The 15,855-nt window shown below is 50.1% G+C and overlaps 1 protein-coding gene across 2 annotated transcripts in view; it reads left to right on the top strand.

The window, feature by feature from the left end:
- Positions 1 to 974: 974 nt before the first annotated feature.
- ASIC2 (acid sensing ion channel subunit 2) overlaps positions 975 to 15,855 on the top strand; it is a 1,003,508-nt gene continuing 988,627 nt past the window's right edge. The window contains exon 1 of one of the 2 annotated variants that reach the window (XM_033091177.1): positions 975 to 1,886. In XM_033091177.1, coding sequence (XP_032947068.1) covers positions 1,332 to 1,886 — 555 coding nt within the window. In that variant the 5' untranslated portion in view covers positions 975 to 1,331. The remainder of the gene's footprint in view (positions 1,887 to 15,855) is intronic. The other variant, XM_033091176.1, reaches the window with a different exon arrangement.

Below are 15,855 nucleotides of genomic sequence, written 5' to 3'. Positions count from 1 at the left end.
TTTCTCTCTGTCTCTCTGTCTCTCTCCAAAGGGAATGAATGCAGCCAGTCCTACCTGGAACCCCAGCTGTCTTTTTCAGATACAGAATCTCCAGCAGGTTCCGTAGGGGTGAGGGATACTTGTTGCTCTTTCTCTGGGGCTCCAGGGGACGCCTACTCCCTGGAATGACCCCCTCCTGCCGGCAGCAGAGACACTGTGATTTTAGATTGCTCCTTTCCTTCCCCGTTTCCAGCATCTCCCCTCTGGAGACCCCAGGCTCAGCCTTCCCCGGGAGCAGACATTGGTGCAAAGGAATGCTGCCTCTGTCCTCATACCTGGCTCATGGGAGTTTATCAAGTGCCTTTCTGCCATCTGTGGGGGCGGGGTGTCACGTCCTCACTCCCAGGGTTGGTTCTCCACTTGCGGAGAAGCCCCCACTAGCTCCCTTCAAAATAGACCACAAAGAAACTTTCGCCAGGTCCCCAACCCCCACCGGCTCTGGCCCCCAGGCCTCCCCGCCGCGCCCTTCCCCCAGCAGCCTGGTGGAGGAGGGGTGCGGGAGGCCAGCTCGCTTTGCGTGCTCAGGTCTCGCTTTTCTTCCGGGAGGCGGGGAGACACGAGTCCCCAGTCCACGCCGCTCGCATCCTGTCCAGCCTCCTGGTCGGTCCTCGCTGCTCTGCGGCCCTGCGCTGCCTCCTCTCCGAGGCGCTTGCCGCGGCCGCTGGCACTTGGAATTCTGCCCAAAAAAGGGGGCCTGGAGGAGGAGGAGGAGGCGAAGAGGGACGGAGCCCGGCGGCGAGAAAGCGCATCTGGAGTGCAGAACAGTCCGGGGGAGAGGACCGCGGCGGCGGCGGCTCTGAAGACGGCTGCGCCCGCCTGCAGTGCATCAGCGCGGCCGCCCTGACACCCCGGGATGGTTAACGCGGGGCATCATGCACTGGTTAACAGGCTCCAAGCTGCTCAGCGACTTGTTTTAAGCATTTTCTCCCTCGCTCTCGCTTTTAATCTCGTCTCTAGTGGCGTGTGTAGGGGGGAGGACTTTATTTCCATTGGCTAAGAGCTCCCTTCCCACCCACATCTCTTCCACATCACCTTGGTGTCTCCCTAAATAAAACCAGCCCTCCTTATCGCCTGGAAAAAATCAGGAGCTAGAGTTTGAATGGGTTTTATATAAACACTCACCCCTGTCAGCTTGCGGCTGTGCTCGCAGGATAAACTCACGGCGTCTTGCCTGATGCTTGCCTTGGGTTCTCTCCCTTGAACATCCAGGTTGAAGCAGAGCTTGAGGACTGGGCACTCTTCTCTGAAATTTGATCAACCTGAAGCCAGTTGCGGAACTGCACAGGGTCCCCATGGACCTCAAGGAGAGCCCCAGCGAGGGCAGCCTGCAGCCCTCTAGCCTCCAGATCTTTGCCAACACCTCCACCCTCCACGGCATCCGCCACATCTTCGTGTATGGACCGCTGACCATCCGGCGTGTGCTTTGGGCCGTGGCCTTCGTGGGCTCCCTGGGCCTGCTGCTGCTGGAGAGCTCAGAGAGGGTGTCCTACTACTTCTCCTACCAGCATGTCACCAAGGTGGATGAGGTGGTAGCCCAAAGCCTGGTGTTCCCAGCGGTGACCCTTTGCAACCTCAATGGCTTCCGGTTCTCCAGGCTCACCACCAACGACCTGTACCATGCCGGGGAGCTGTTGGCCCTGCTGGACGTGAACCTGCAGATCCCGGATCCGCACCTGGCTGACCCCACCGTGCTGGAGGCCCTGCGGCAGAAAGCCAACTTCAAACACTACAAACCCAAGCAGTTCAGCATGCTGGAGTTCCTGCACCGCGTGGGCCATGACCTGAAGGATATGATGCTCTACTGCAAGTTCAAAGGGCAGGAGTGTGGCCACCGAGACTTCACCCCTGTGAGTACTTGGTTTTCAGCTTCCTCTGGCACTTGGTTCTCTTGAGAAGTGCCATGCTGGTGGTCTTCTGCTTGGTCTGGGGTTTTCCTGTGCTTTGGAGCAGGACAGAGAGTAGTACCCCAGCTGCAGGCCCAGAGCGGAGTTGGCCAGAGTTGTCGGAACTGGTTGGAGAAGTCTGCCTGCTGGGATGGAGCACTGTTGTCTGGTCAGATGTGGGCGGTGAGAAGGGGCTTGCCGGGTGGGGTTCACTTCTCCAGATGTGCTGAATTGGCCTCCTCCCAGTCAGAGGGAGGAGGCCCGATTTGTCTGTTGTCCCGGGCGTTTGGTGTCTGAGCTGTGTGATTGGAACAGCTTGTCATTGACGGTGTGGCATTTCTTTTTTCTCTCTCTCTGCTCGGAAGTGCCATCAGGCATTGCATCCTGTGGGCTGGGCTGAGCTAAAGCCACCAGAGAAGGGGGTGTGGGGCCCCAGGCGGCCTGGATGGTGACAGTGGCTTTGGGAGCTGGCTGGCGCAGGTGACGCTGCAAAGGTGTGGACGTCTCTTTGCTTCCTTTTCTTGTGTGGACTCTGAGTGCCGTGTCAGGAGAGGAGAGGCCGGGGACTCTGGGTCTCTGCTGGTCTGGTGTCAGGTCGGACGCAAAGAGATGTGCAGGGCACTTGGGCCAAAGAAGAGGGTGTAGGCGGAGGCCAGGGTGGAGGATGGTCAGAGATGCCTGTGAGGGGAAGGGGTCCAGGCTGGCTTGTCTGGGAGCTTCAGCTGGTAACCGAATGGCTCGGTTTGCTGTATGTACAATCTCTTAATGTGGATGCGAGAGGAGTGGTGTGGGGAGGGGTGAGCAGCTGTGGGATTGGCAAGCCTGGAGGAGTGTGGAGCTGAGGAAAGAGGAAAAGCAGAGGGGATGGGGCTCACATTCAGGATGGGGCTTCCTGGAGGGGCAGAGAGGAAAAGGAGGGGAGGAGAGCTGTTGCTGCTAGTCTCCTCTGTTTGCCCAATGAGTGGGCAGCGAGGCATAGCTTGGCAGAACAGGTTAGACTGCAGCTGCAGATAACTCCTTGCAGGAGAGGCTGCGGACCCCCCAGAAGCCCTGGGTGGCCGCTTGTCCCATAGATGCCTGAGGGAGAATCCAGAGCTTTGGAGTTTCAGCACCTTGAGCCAAATAGCGATTGTAAGTTCGGGATGGCCGTGCAGCAGTTGCAAAGGGACTGGACTCTCAGTAGCACTTGTCTGGGGTCCTCCGCCTAATGAAGACATACCCTACCTTGCCCATGCTGTACCCATTCCCCTCCTGCTCTCTGGTCCACTGCCTACCAGCCTCTTGCTCTGAGTGGCTTTTAATGCTACAACCAGTGTCTGCCCACAGACTCTGTGCTTGCTGTTGGCGTCTCTGATTCTGGGAAAGCCCAGAGTGCGGGGTGGACGAGGGGGCGGGGGGCACTGCCTCTTGCTGCATCCTTTAGAGCTCGGTTTCCTGGGGGAGCTGTTTTGTATCATCTGCTTTAAACATTGTGGGGGAAAGCACGACAAAATCAGGAGTAGTGTTTGCTCAAGAGGAAGTGAGTCTGAGGTAGGGGGAGGGACCAGCAGTTCTGAAAGCCCTTGTAAATAGAGCACGCAGGATTCCAAAACATGTCATGCACAAATCGATGTCTTAGCTGGCTTGGGGAGAGATGGGGAAAATGCCTTATTCATGGAGGCTGAAACCATCCCTGTATTCCACCCCATGCTTTCTAGTGTTGTGGCAATGCTCAGCTTCACCACTGCACCATGCAGTTCAACATGCACTCAGCGATTCCTCTGTATGCCTGAAAACACACGGAATACACAGCAGAGAGGGTGGCCCAGAGAGAAACTGCAGTTGGTCTCATAACCACATATTCAACTAGTGGCTTCTTCTCCATGCATGACCAAGTTCCAGTGTGAAGTAAAGGTTTTTTGACCTTGGGCTGCTGTTTTGCACTTGGCCCATTATTTGAGTTGCTAGGGCCTCAAGAGGCTAAGGATCGGGCCATCAAGCCTTCCCTGAACCATTGACCTCTCCAGGATGTGTCTCACATAGGGAGGTTGCCTGTGCATAAGGTTTGTTACTTAGTATGTGGTATGTCATTATCTGCCATCCTCGCCAAGTTCAAGACTCATCTGGTTGAGTGTCCCTCTTGGGACAGACCCTCAATGTGTAAGCTCCCCCAGGACTGAAAAGGGGAATGAGCTTCAGGGCTGAATCGTCAAGCTGTTTAGGGAGGGTCCCATTCCAGGAAAGCTGGAGGAGCCCCCAGGTGGGAGGCTGGTCTTTTTTACCTGTTGATCACAGTGAACAGCCATGCTGAGCCTCTTTCGAGAGGGAACATGATGCCAAGTTTGTTCTGAGACCTTGCCTGAGGGGTAATCCTTCCAACTCCCCCTCGTCTCCCTGTCCTTTTGGCCTGGGGGGTAGGTGAGCTTATTTTTGGGCTCCCACACCACCAGAGAGCCTTGCAGGTGCTTGTGGGAGAAGTGGGTTCATTGGCCTCTCTCTCTTTTATTCTCTTTGCTGCACACCCCTCTCCATTGACTGATTTACTAGGCTGCACCTCGGTCGTCCTATGCTGGGCAGCTTCTATCTCTAAGTGCCATGGCTGATTTATTAGAGAAGTTGAGTATGGAGGAGGAGATGCCACAAGTGGATTACTTTTCCTGTTTTTCTATAAAGCATCCCTTGTGCCATCTCCAGGGCTAATGCTTCCACCTAAGCTTCCTTATTCCAAGTTCTTAGCTGGTGTTCAATGAAGTGCGTAATATCCTTTAATTAGCGAACGGGCCATGATTCTAGCAGAGTGAAATGCTGTTTGTGGAGGTTAAAAATCCCCAGGAAGCCAGGTGTGGATTCCAACTGCCATGTAAACAGGTGTGCTCTTCGCCCTCACCTGGGACAATGTGACTTCAGATAGGCACATGCTTTTCCTTCCTGGGAAGAGGGCTTTGATTTCTTAGTGTCTACTAAGACACTGACCTAGCGTGGAAGGAAAGGCAGTGGGGATGAGAAGGTTGGATTGGGGGGGAGGGGAGTTCCTCGGGCCATGATGTTGGAGGATCTGAGGTTACGATTAGGAGTAGGAAGACATAGATTTGCATTCTGGCTTCATCATTTTCTAGCTTATTCCCTGGGTCATGATTTGTACTTTCCCTAGGCCTTGACTTGCTCATGTAGCATACGATAGTCGTACGTGATTTCCTAACTCACAGGGCTGTCGGGAGGGTGAACCGTGGGAGACCGTATACCTGACAGTCTTTTTGTAGGTTGTGACAGCTATGCAGATGTTAGGTGGGTTATCATCAGTAGTAGCAGGAGCTTCTTGTCCACTCTACCTTCCTTATCTGCAGCCCAACGTAGGAGGCGATTGATGATAAACCAGGGAGACAGAGGTGGCTGCTGCTTCTCTTTTGCAGCCCTGTGGTCAAGCCCAACCGCACTGAGATGGTTTCTGAGAGTGGAGGTCACCGTTGGGTTTAGTAGCTGACTCTGGCTGACAGGTAGCAACTCTACTGTGGTGCTAATCACGTGACTGTGTCAAGTGGCTTCTCTGCTCATCACACTGGGGTTCATCTGCCTTCACGTTCAGAAATGCAAATGACCCTTCAGTTTGCATGTTAAACTTGATTTCCATAGTTGTGTGTATTTGTACTCCAACATTGAGATTTCTTAGGAAAAGCATTTCTGTACTTAATTGAAAGAAATATCTCTCTACTGAGATCTTGTTAGAGGCACTTCAACGGATCTTATTCATCTGTATCACCGAGCATTGTAGAGACGTAGCGGTGAGGGGTTAGAAAGCGTATTTATTGGGGATTCTTGCACAAGGCTGGTGGCTCCATAACTAACCTCTAATTACTTCTTCTTATACACGGAGCAGGTGTGTAAATAATGTGAGCTTCAGGGAGAGATCTGAGGTGGAATTATTACTGTGACCCTTATTCACTGTGTAATCTTGGGAAAGTGTCTTATCCTTACTTTCCCCCCCTCTCAGACAGGAACAATAATACCTGCCGCTCAGAGTTGCGGTACCAGTCTAGTGACGCAAGGCACGCCACGTTCTAGTGTGTGGCCGATGCCAAGTCCAGGGCAGGTCCCAGCTCTGCTTAGAGCCTGTGCTTAATTCCGGCTCTGTGGACTCCAGGCCAGTGCTCGTCCCACGTTTCCTTACTGTGACTCCTGCACAGCTTTAGAGCACAAGCAACTTCTCTGTGTGCGGGATGTGTACTTCTCGTCACTTGGTAAACTTTCACTTCTCCCAATACTTTTGTTCATATCGGTTCTGTTATCTAAACGTCCTCTCTTGACCTACCCTCTTGGCTTCCACATTCCCGGTCATGGTCCTAAACGTACCCCGAGAAGCTCGTCCTGCCCAACCCCTGATAGAAGTTGAGTGCCCTACGTACGTACCAGACAGACGGGTTTTATCCCCGTGTGTCCTGCAGTGCACGCGCATCCATTCCTTTTTAGATCAAATGGAACACGCACTCTGAGCAGTGATACAGACCAGATCCTTGCCTTCAGAGCTCACAGCCCATGGCCCATGCCTTCCAGATTGGGGGTAGTGGAGGGCAGGAGTCTTGTCTCATCAAACACGTCCTCTGCCTACATCAAGCCGAATACAGGGAGGTAAATATCCAGTCAAGGTTTGTTGATGAAATAGTTACGTGCTATTTCCTGAACTGACCCAGAATTTTTTGCTCATGGGCCTTGCTTAACTTTTTTACATTTTGTACGTCTCTCTCCATGTCTATTTATTTAAATCCTTTTCAACCTTTAAAATCCAGCTCTAATATCTGTGTAGCCTTCCCCAGGAAACCACTGCAATCCCTCTGCCATGACCATAATCTAAACTAATCTCTTCCTCCTCTGTCTTCCGAACAGCATTTTGGCTTACTGCTTTGTTAGAGTAGTCACTGCTTTTCCTTGTGTTAGAATCATGAAGGGTTTAGGCTAAAAGGGAGTGTAGAGATAATTTCATTTAGCACTTGAATTCCTTAACCACTGATAATTTTTATACGTTGCCTATTTTCTGTCTTTCCTCCCTGTAAGACATGATGTCTTGATTAACTTTATATTCTCAGGACTTAGAACTGCTTAGCACATGGTAAGCTCTTAAAAATGTATTTAGACTGCGCTAAACGGGCTTGATGTTTTCTTGAATGTAAGGTGACTCTATAGCGGAAATAAAGTGAAATATTATTCAGCCTCCCTTTCCAGTATAGGTACCCTGGCTTCCACCTGTATGGGAGGGACTTGTCCTATTATTGTTATTATTTTAATAATACACTTTCTGAGTATAGAAACAATTCATGCTCATTGGAGAAAACTTGGGAAGTGTGGAAAAGAATAGAGAAGGAAGAAAAATGGCCCATAATGGCATCCCAGATGCAATTGCATGTATTACTTTGACATTTTGCAAGTAGCTCCATTCAGTCATGTAACGTGTGCATGAGTGTGTATCCCCACATCTGGGATCATACCTTCTGCACATCTGGTACCCCGTCTGGCACATGGTACCACCCAATCAGTGTCACCTTGCTCTCTTCTTCTTGGTCCCTGGGCAGTGTCCATGATGTTAGAGATTCTTCAAAGGTCCATTTACAGTAAAAATAAAATCCAAAGATACGTCTCAGTGGGTCTGATTACTACCCTTTTTGTGGGGGTATGTTTGGTCTTATCGACCAGAAGTTCCCTGGGGATAATATATGAGATTCCCCTCTTAGCTCAGCCTGCTTGGTTTTTAGGTTCATGCCTGAACACCAGTGACTCTCCTTTAATGGTACTGTATTGACTGTTCAGCTCTGCATTTCCCTGCAGCCATCTTGGTCTCACTGTTGGTTGGCTATTTGCTGGCATGAACCAGAGAGGTGGTCACTGACACCAGCTTAGACCTCCTGACTGACCTGACCTCGCTCCTGGAGGCGGACCAGTTCTGGTTCTCCTTTCAGGACCATCTATCTACACGGCACAACCTTAGCACGCTCCTGGACTCTGACTCTCACCCACCTGGGAAGTCTCTAGCTTTAGGCCAAAATGATCTAAACAATATCTAATGCACATTAGATGATCACTCCTATTCCTTAAGAGGCTTGTAAGTTTGTGAGCATTTGCCATGTCCTTGGAGAGGCAACCTCTGCCGAGTTGGGGTGAGCAGTTTTCCATGGTCCCAGCCTCTCGCGGGAGGCTCTGATTTACAGAATTTGAGGTGGTAGCTCTCTGGGACTAAAGCTTTCAGCGGTGTGTTTGAATTTCTTGCTGATGGGATGAAGGGGTAGGACGGTGACAGCGAGCTGACTAGAGAATGACCCACACCATCTAATTGCAAAGAAAGCTGAAGCCACTATATCAGCCACTGAATTAATGCCCAGTTGCTCATGGGGCGAGTCTGTATGTCTGGGCCTCTGTCCTTGGGGATTCTTAGGCCTCCAGAACTGCTGGCGAAAGACGGCCCTGGGGCTAATTGAATTTGAAACTAGTCCCTTTCCCCCTCTCTGCAGTGGTTCCCATTTCCTCTCTATGGAAAGACCTACCCTTAATGAACATATGAGTCCTAGAAAATTTTCTGTAAAGTGAGTCCGAGTTTGCTACTGATTTGTACAGTAAGAGCTAAAATGAGATCCCATTAAAAAAAAGTCCCCCAAAGATGGAATTGGTTGCTTTTTTGCACTAAGTTTACTGACAGAAAAGTTGCTCCACAGAGCAGCTCACATTTCAGAGTCCCACGTATCCCATTCTCTCCATTAGAACAAAAACATACCACCTGGGTCTAGAGCTATCTGGACCCAGATATCTTTTTATATCTTTTTGCTGTTTGCTTTCTCATTTTTGTTGTTTGAATGTTTATGTTTGACGGAACTGGGTTGAAATATGTACCTTCACTCGCAGGGCCTTTTGACCTGTGATCTGTTACAACCTGAAATGAATGACATATCATCCCTGGGAGTTTGAAATCCCACTTGTTGTCTGTTTGTTTGTGTGATTCAGATAGAGTTGTACAGTGGAAGCAGAAACACCTTGATACAGTGAGTGCCAGTGGCTGTAAGGGGATAAGGGAGGTACGGAATGCTGTCCAAACCCTGTCCGTGGGCCGTTATGGGTCCGGCAGCAGCTCATTGTCTGACTGAATGTTTCATCACACTGCTCCTGCTGTTGTGAGCAGGGTCCGTGTATGACGTAGCAAGGGCATCTGTGGAAAGCATTGTTAGTGTGCCACTCAGGTCCCCTTTACGGCTTCTTGGGGTACAGCTCCTTCCCTCTCACACCTGCCCTGAGAACCGGAGCGTGCCTCTAGGTGACTGGTGCGGCCCCTCCTGAGATACCCAGGAAGTTGTGCATCTTCCCGCTGCCTGGGGGAAGCCGGTGGCCCGCGATTTACTGACACAGCGGTACAAAATGCCCGTTATCTTGCCTCAAGACCTGACAAATTGTGGTGCAGTTTATACCCCAGAGCTTCACGGGGGAGCAGACTGAGCTAGACTTCTCCTGAAGCCATGACTTTGCTTATGTGTTCTCCTGCTCCATCCTGCGTTCCTCAGTCCCTGCCGGGCTTTCCTGATGTCATTCTCTCAATATGTCACTTGGACAAGAAACCCCATCTCAAGCTTGGCTAGGGAACCAACCTACGTAGCAGTCCGGTTTTTAGCTTCTCCATCTGTTTGGTAACGTGGAGAATCACCTACACAGATGGACCTATGTCTGGCTTAGAAAGAGGGAAATACCAGTTTCAAAGGTCTTTTAAACCTTGGACTTTCTAGATCTGGCCCTCAACTGGGGCCTGTAACTATTCCAAGGGAGCTTTTTTGTAATTCAAATGAGCATGTCTCTGATTAGGATTCAGTGCTCTGGGCACTGCTGGTTTGTTCCTCTTTGGAGCTTCCTGCCTGAGGAAAGCTCAGACCCTAAGAGCTGAGCTAGCCCTACCTCCTCCAGCTACTGCACGCTCGACTGCTCCCATTCTAGCTCCCACCTTCATCAACCCCACATACTCCTCATTTCCCAGTTCTGCCCTCTCTGAAAACTAGCGTTTCCTACCCCGCCACCAGACTTCACTGCCATTTCTTCCTGGATATGCATCAGGCTGGCCTTAAGCCATGAGGCCTTAGCACCAGAGGCTTTTGATGTTGGCAGTAGCTCGGGCCATCGATAAAGCAGGAGGCAGTGAGAGATGTACGGTTGCCCAGGGGTGGTGCTCCTCATATGTCACAGAAACCGTGAGTGAAGAGAGGAGGCTGCAGCTGAGACCGTGTATCCTGAACAGGGCGCGGGGACTCCAGGCCAAATGACTTGATGTCTCAAACACTTAGAAGGCCGTCATAGGACAGATGAATGGGGCTTTCTTCTGTGTGAGGCCAGAGGGCAAGCTAGCACCAGTGGGTGGGCAGAAGTTCAGAGAGGTGGGTACCAGGTGTTGGAAGGAGTGAGACGTCCTCGGAGTGTAGAGTACCTGTGCCGTATCATCATCGCTAGCGGAAGCTGTGCAGTTGCTTGTTGGCGGTGCTGCAGAGGTGGATCAATGCCAGGTAAAGAGTTGGATTTAACGACCTCTAAAGTTACTTTCAATTCTTTATTTCTTTCCTGAACAGATATTTGGGGTCAGATGTGAGGGCCATGGGCAGATGGCATTGGAAGAATTGATGATAGATCTAAACCAGCACTTCCAGCCTGCAGAAACCCCCCATTTCCCGATACTGTGCAGCCTTGCGGTTAAGTGTTTCAGAAGCTGGGAATAAACATAGTGCTGGGGGAGGATCCCTGGACCCCAAAGAGTCCATGGTAGTTTCATCCAGAGAGAGTGCGGGAAGTGTGTGGGTGGTGGTAGCCCGGGACGGGAGTGGCTGTTCAGTGGACCTGGTGTCCCAAAGGAGTGTGCACGGCTCCTTGAAAACTTGTCATAAGCTCTGGGTGCTGGATCTAATCGTAGAGAGCAAATCAGATGTGGTGGGTCTGATTCCTCGTGGAGGCTGAGGAGACTGAAGGGTACACAGATGAGAGGTAACTCGGGGATGGGCGGGGCTAGCAATAGACCCAGCGGTAGGGCTGGGAAGAAGGCTCATCTGGCAGAGAGGATGCCCTCCCAGGAGCACCAAGAGCTTGTGGCAAGTGTTAGAAGGATGAAGGCGCTTTGGCACCTGACGTAATGACAGAGTGAGATGTTGTGGCTTCCTGGTACGATCACGGAGTTTAGTGACAGACACGTGCATGGCTGTGATATTATGATATAATAGATCTCTATTTGGTCTTCGTTCGAGGTTCCTGGCAAAAGAGCTTTTCATAAGCCTTGGAGTTTCCTGAGGCCTTGGGGGTGAGAGAGCATCTTCGTTATTCCTAATGAGCCCCTTTCGACCCTGCCAGAGTTTACGTTGAGAAGATGACTCTTGATAGGCCTCTAGAGAGCAGCAGGTTGGGGGCTGGTTGCCTAAGGAACCAACCAGGGGTTTAGAGGGTTAGCACTTTCAGCCCCACCCCCAGACCTCCAGGGAGGAGAGAGAGGAGCTGGAGATTCAGCTAACCACCAAGGGCCAGTGGTTTCTTCAATTATGTCAGTGTAATGGAACCTTCATGCAAACCTCTCCATGAAGGGATACAGAGAGCTTCTGGGTTGGCTAACACAGGGACGTGCTGGGAGGGTGGCACGCCGGGAGAGGACCTGGGGGCGCTGTGCCCCTTTCCCCATCCCTGGTCCTGTGCACCTCTTCCACTTGGCTGTACCTGAGTTACATCCTTTATACTAAGTCAGCAATAGCAAGTAAACTTTTTCAAGTTCTGTGAGCCATTCTAGCAACTTATGAACCTGAGCTGGAGTCCTGGGAATCCCTGATTTATAGAAAGTTGGTCAGAAGAACAGGTGGCCTGGACTCACGCTTGGCATCGTAAGGGGGGCAGTCCTGTGGGTCTGAGCCCCTAGCCCGTGGAGTCTGCACTAGCACCAGGTACTTAGTGTCAGAATTGCCTGGTGTGCGAGGAAAACCCACACATTGGGTGTCAGACGTGAAGTGTTGTATGAATAAAAAACAGATCTCAGAATTATGTGTAGCAGTTGAGTGAAATCATATAAGTGAAACTTTTAGCATTGGGCCGGATGTAGAGTGTCAGCTATTTTGTTGCTGTTATTTTTACTTTTATTATTCCTAAGATGAGCTGGTGGTAAAACATAGTGACAGGGGATCCAAAGCATACGGAGGTATTTTGAAATCCATATTGACGTCAGCAAATCCTGAGTACAGGGAATGAGGCTGCAATCAAGCCCGCATCCAGCTCTGGCATACTGCCGGCATACACTGCTGTGGACACCCAGGCTATGGCCAAACATTGAATTTCTTCCATTTGACCGACACTGTGTAGTTTACAAAACCTGCTAATACTTGTTTACATTTTCTGAGCACATACTAGGTTCCAGGCCCTGTTCTAAATGAAGCACTTCAGTCTTACAGCCCCCCAATGACATATATAATATGTTAGCTTTGTTTCTTGCATGGAGAAATGGAGGCTCAGAAAGGTGAAACCAGGGGCCTAAAGTCACGGAGCTAAGAATGAGTGGGATTTGCACCAGGTATTCTGGTTCTAGATCCTCGATGCTTTCTTTATCAGATGCTCTTTGATCCTCACAATAACTCTGCAAGTGGAAAAGGTAACAGTGTATCTGTTTCACGGTTAAACATAGGTGAGGGTGGGAGAGGTTGAGTGACTGGCACAGGGTCACTCAGAAAGAAAGTGGCACTGTTGGGCAGCAGAGTTCATGCCTTCTGATTCCCCTTGGGGGGTTCTCTGTGGAGACATAGAGCTTCTTTGCACAGGGCTGGGCTGAGGGAGGTCAGGCCTTTCATCAGCGAGACTTTAGCTCAAAAGAGTTGAAGTGTGGGCCAAAGCTCCCTCCCCCCATTTATCTGCATCCTCCCATGGAGCCAAAAGCCTGGCAGCTGCCAGAGCTGAGCCCAAGCAGGAGAGAGGGTGCAGGGGAGGCCTCTGCTCGAAGCTGTAGTGCCCAGCTGTCCACGTAGTCCTCTAGCTCTGCTTGCATCCCTTGCCTTTGTGCAGGTAGATGGAGAGGAGACAGAGGCAGCCCAGCTCTCTGTGGCTGGAGGCTGGAGCAGGGTGTTTGTGCTGCAAAGAACATTCCAACTCTGAAGAGCAAGACCTCTCAGCTACCTGATTTCCCACCTGAGAGGACAAGGAACAGCATCGATGCCGTCAAAAGACTGGCTCTGACAGGTGGCCCACCCCAGACCTTTCCCTCTGATGAACATGCAGATGGTTTCTGAGCTGATGTCAGCTGCACCCGAGACGGGTGCCGTTGGTTCACTGGTTACATAGTCGGAGCTCTGTCGTTAACTTTTGAATTCAACTTTCCCTTCTAAGGAGGAGGTGGGCTCTGGATGCGGCCACCGCGATGTCTGCCTGTCCCAAGCAACCACATCTCCAGGAGCTGGACATAGGCCTGTGGTCCTCCAGACCTTCCCGCTCTGCAGATCTGCATCCAAGCCTTCGCTCTCTCCTGCTCAGACTCTCGGTTCAGCAGGGCATTGGTGGAAGGGCCACGCCATTCCACAGCACCCTCTTCAGAATGTTGAGAAGCTTGAGAAGTCTCTTCTTGCCAGGGTAACACGTGTTACCGCTCCAGGTTGCCAGCTGGGGGGCTCCGGGGTCTGACATTAGGACATGAGTGGGCAGTGTTCAGATGTGCATGTGATTCTGCCCTGCTTGCTCTTTCTGCTCCATTTCCCATTTTAAATTTGACACTGGTGGCAGAAATGAGAACTTTTGGAGAAACAGATGTGTTTCGGGAACCGGATGGTGAGAGCTTGACATTGAGAGCTTTGACCTTTACCTCCTAATCAGTGACTTGAATTTGAACATCCAGTCTGGGCGTGCTCTGATGGACACATTTGCAGGTGGCAGTTGATCACGGTGGTTAAGACCCGGGCTCTGGAGTGAGACTATCTCGATTCAAATCCTAAAATCTTATACGAGTTGTGAGAGCTTGGGCAAGTTATTTAATTTGATTTGGGGAGAATTAAATATGGAGCATAGGAGACCTGAACCTACATGAGTGTCTTCTCATCCTTCTGCCTCTTGCCATCTCCACCTGTGCACAAGCTTTTGGACTTCTAATCCAATAACTATATTTTTCTGTTCCCTCCTTTTTGTTCTTCGAACTGGGAGCTTTCTCTTAGAATCCTCTGGACGGTGTTCTCGCGTATTTTCCCCCCTGCACTGGATATGGTGCTGAGAGAGTCCTCTCTGGACAGGAATGATTGGGAAGGGGTTCTAGCATGTCCACCATGATGGTGTAGAGAATGTCAGGTCTCCCGTTCTCCCTGGTGGCTCTGAGAGATGTCCATCCCTCTCTTCATGGATTATGAGAAAGCAGCCGACGAGAGAGAAATCTCTCCATGAACAGAAGTAACAGTGTCTTCTAAAGTTTGGGCCAAGGCTACTTCTGCCTTCCTGGAATGATTTCTTTAACAGAACACCTTCTATCCCCTGGGCCTGTTAGCTATTTCAGGGACATTTTAAGTGGCTATTAACAAATGTTGAATTATGGCTGTAAACCTCTGGGAGCTTGAGTGACATTCCCATGAATCACAAGTGAGCTCTGCGCAGTCCAGGCTGCCACAATGGGCTGGGATTAAACAAACAGGGGCCATTGTTCTCCCTGAAGCAATGAGGCAAGAATGCTGCTCCTTGGAGCCTGTGATCTCAGGTACTGTGCCCCCTAGAAGCTCATCGCTGCAGGGTGGACAGATGCGCTCTGGTTTGTAGAGAGGCATATTTCAGCTTAATATCTGGAGGAATTTACCAACAATCAGCATGTCCAGGGATATGCCAGCCAAACTCAGGGGTTATGAGTTGCCTAGCACATTGATTCAACACACATCAATGGAGTGCTTCCTAGGTTTTGGCTGTTGTGCCAAACTCTAGAAAACTGCAAATGAGTAAGGCCCACTCCAGGAATTCAAGGAGCTCACAGTCTCATGGAGAGAAGCTGAGCAGTAAACAGATGACCTGGGACACTCAAAGTTTGCACAAGGTCCAGAGGCTACCCCGGGCAGGCTCTAACCATCTTCTAAAAAGGGGATGGTATTTACATATTTTTTTCTTTTGAGACAATTTCAAACATATAAATGTTGCAAGACTAATGCAAATGATTCCTGTGTATCCTTTCTCCAGGGTTCCAGTGACGTCCTCTCTGGCCAGAGGATGCCATCCAGGGTCATTCAGTTGCCATAGCTCCCTAGCCTCCTTTACTCTGGAACTGCTTATTAGTTTCTCCCTGACTTTCATGACCTTGACTTTGTTTGTTTTTTTGGTAATTCAAGACAGTCATTTTGCAGAATGGTTTTCAGGTTGGGTTTGTCTAATGTTTCCTCTTGATCACACCCAGAGAATAAATTTTTGGCTGAATTTCACAGAACAGATGCAGGCTTCTTCTCATTGCACCCTCTCTGGAGGCACGTGGTATCTGTTTGTCCCAATACTTAGCGTGTCACCTTTTATCACTTGATTAATATGGTGTCTCCCAGAGAGCTACTTTGAGATTAGGTAAAACCCCATTTCTCATTCCTCTTTCACCCCCTCGTTTTATCATCCATTGATTTTTCTTGCCTGAATTATTACAGTAATGCTTGCCAAATGGTGACTTTTCTCATTCCATCATTCCATCTACATTTATTAGTTAGCCTTCTAAAATACAGAAGAGCTTTCTCTTCTCCCTTTTTATTCATTCATTTATTTATATCAGTGTAGACTCAGATTTCTATTTCATTCAGTGGGTTATAACCTGTTAATATCATTCTTTATTTAGAAACTCAGCAGTTCCCATATTTGGGAACCCCTTCAAGCTGACTTCTGTGTCCTTTTAACGTTTCCCTGCAACTTTGGAGCACTTTTAAATTTCTGGCCCAGCTAGACGTTCATCTTTTCCTTTTCCTTCCTCAGTCCTGTAATTTGTCATGTTTTC

Source organism: Rhinolophus ferrumequinum, chromosome 21, assembly GCF_004115265.2.
Source record: "Rhinolophus ferrumequinum isolate MPI-CBG mRhiFer1 chromosome 21, mRhiFer1_v1.p, whole genome shotgun sequence".
NCBI classification, from domain to species: domain Eukaryota; kingdom Metazoa; phylum Chordata; class Mammalia; order Chiroptera; family Rhinolophidae; genus Rhinolophus; species Rhinolophus ferrumequinum.
This window is presented reverse-complemented; position numbering and strand designations above follow the sequence as displayed.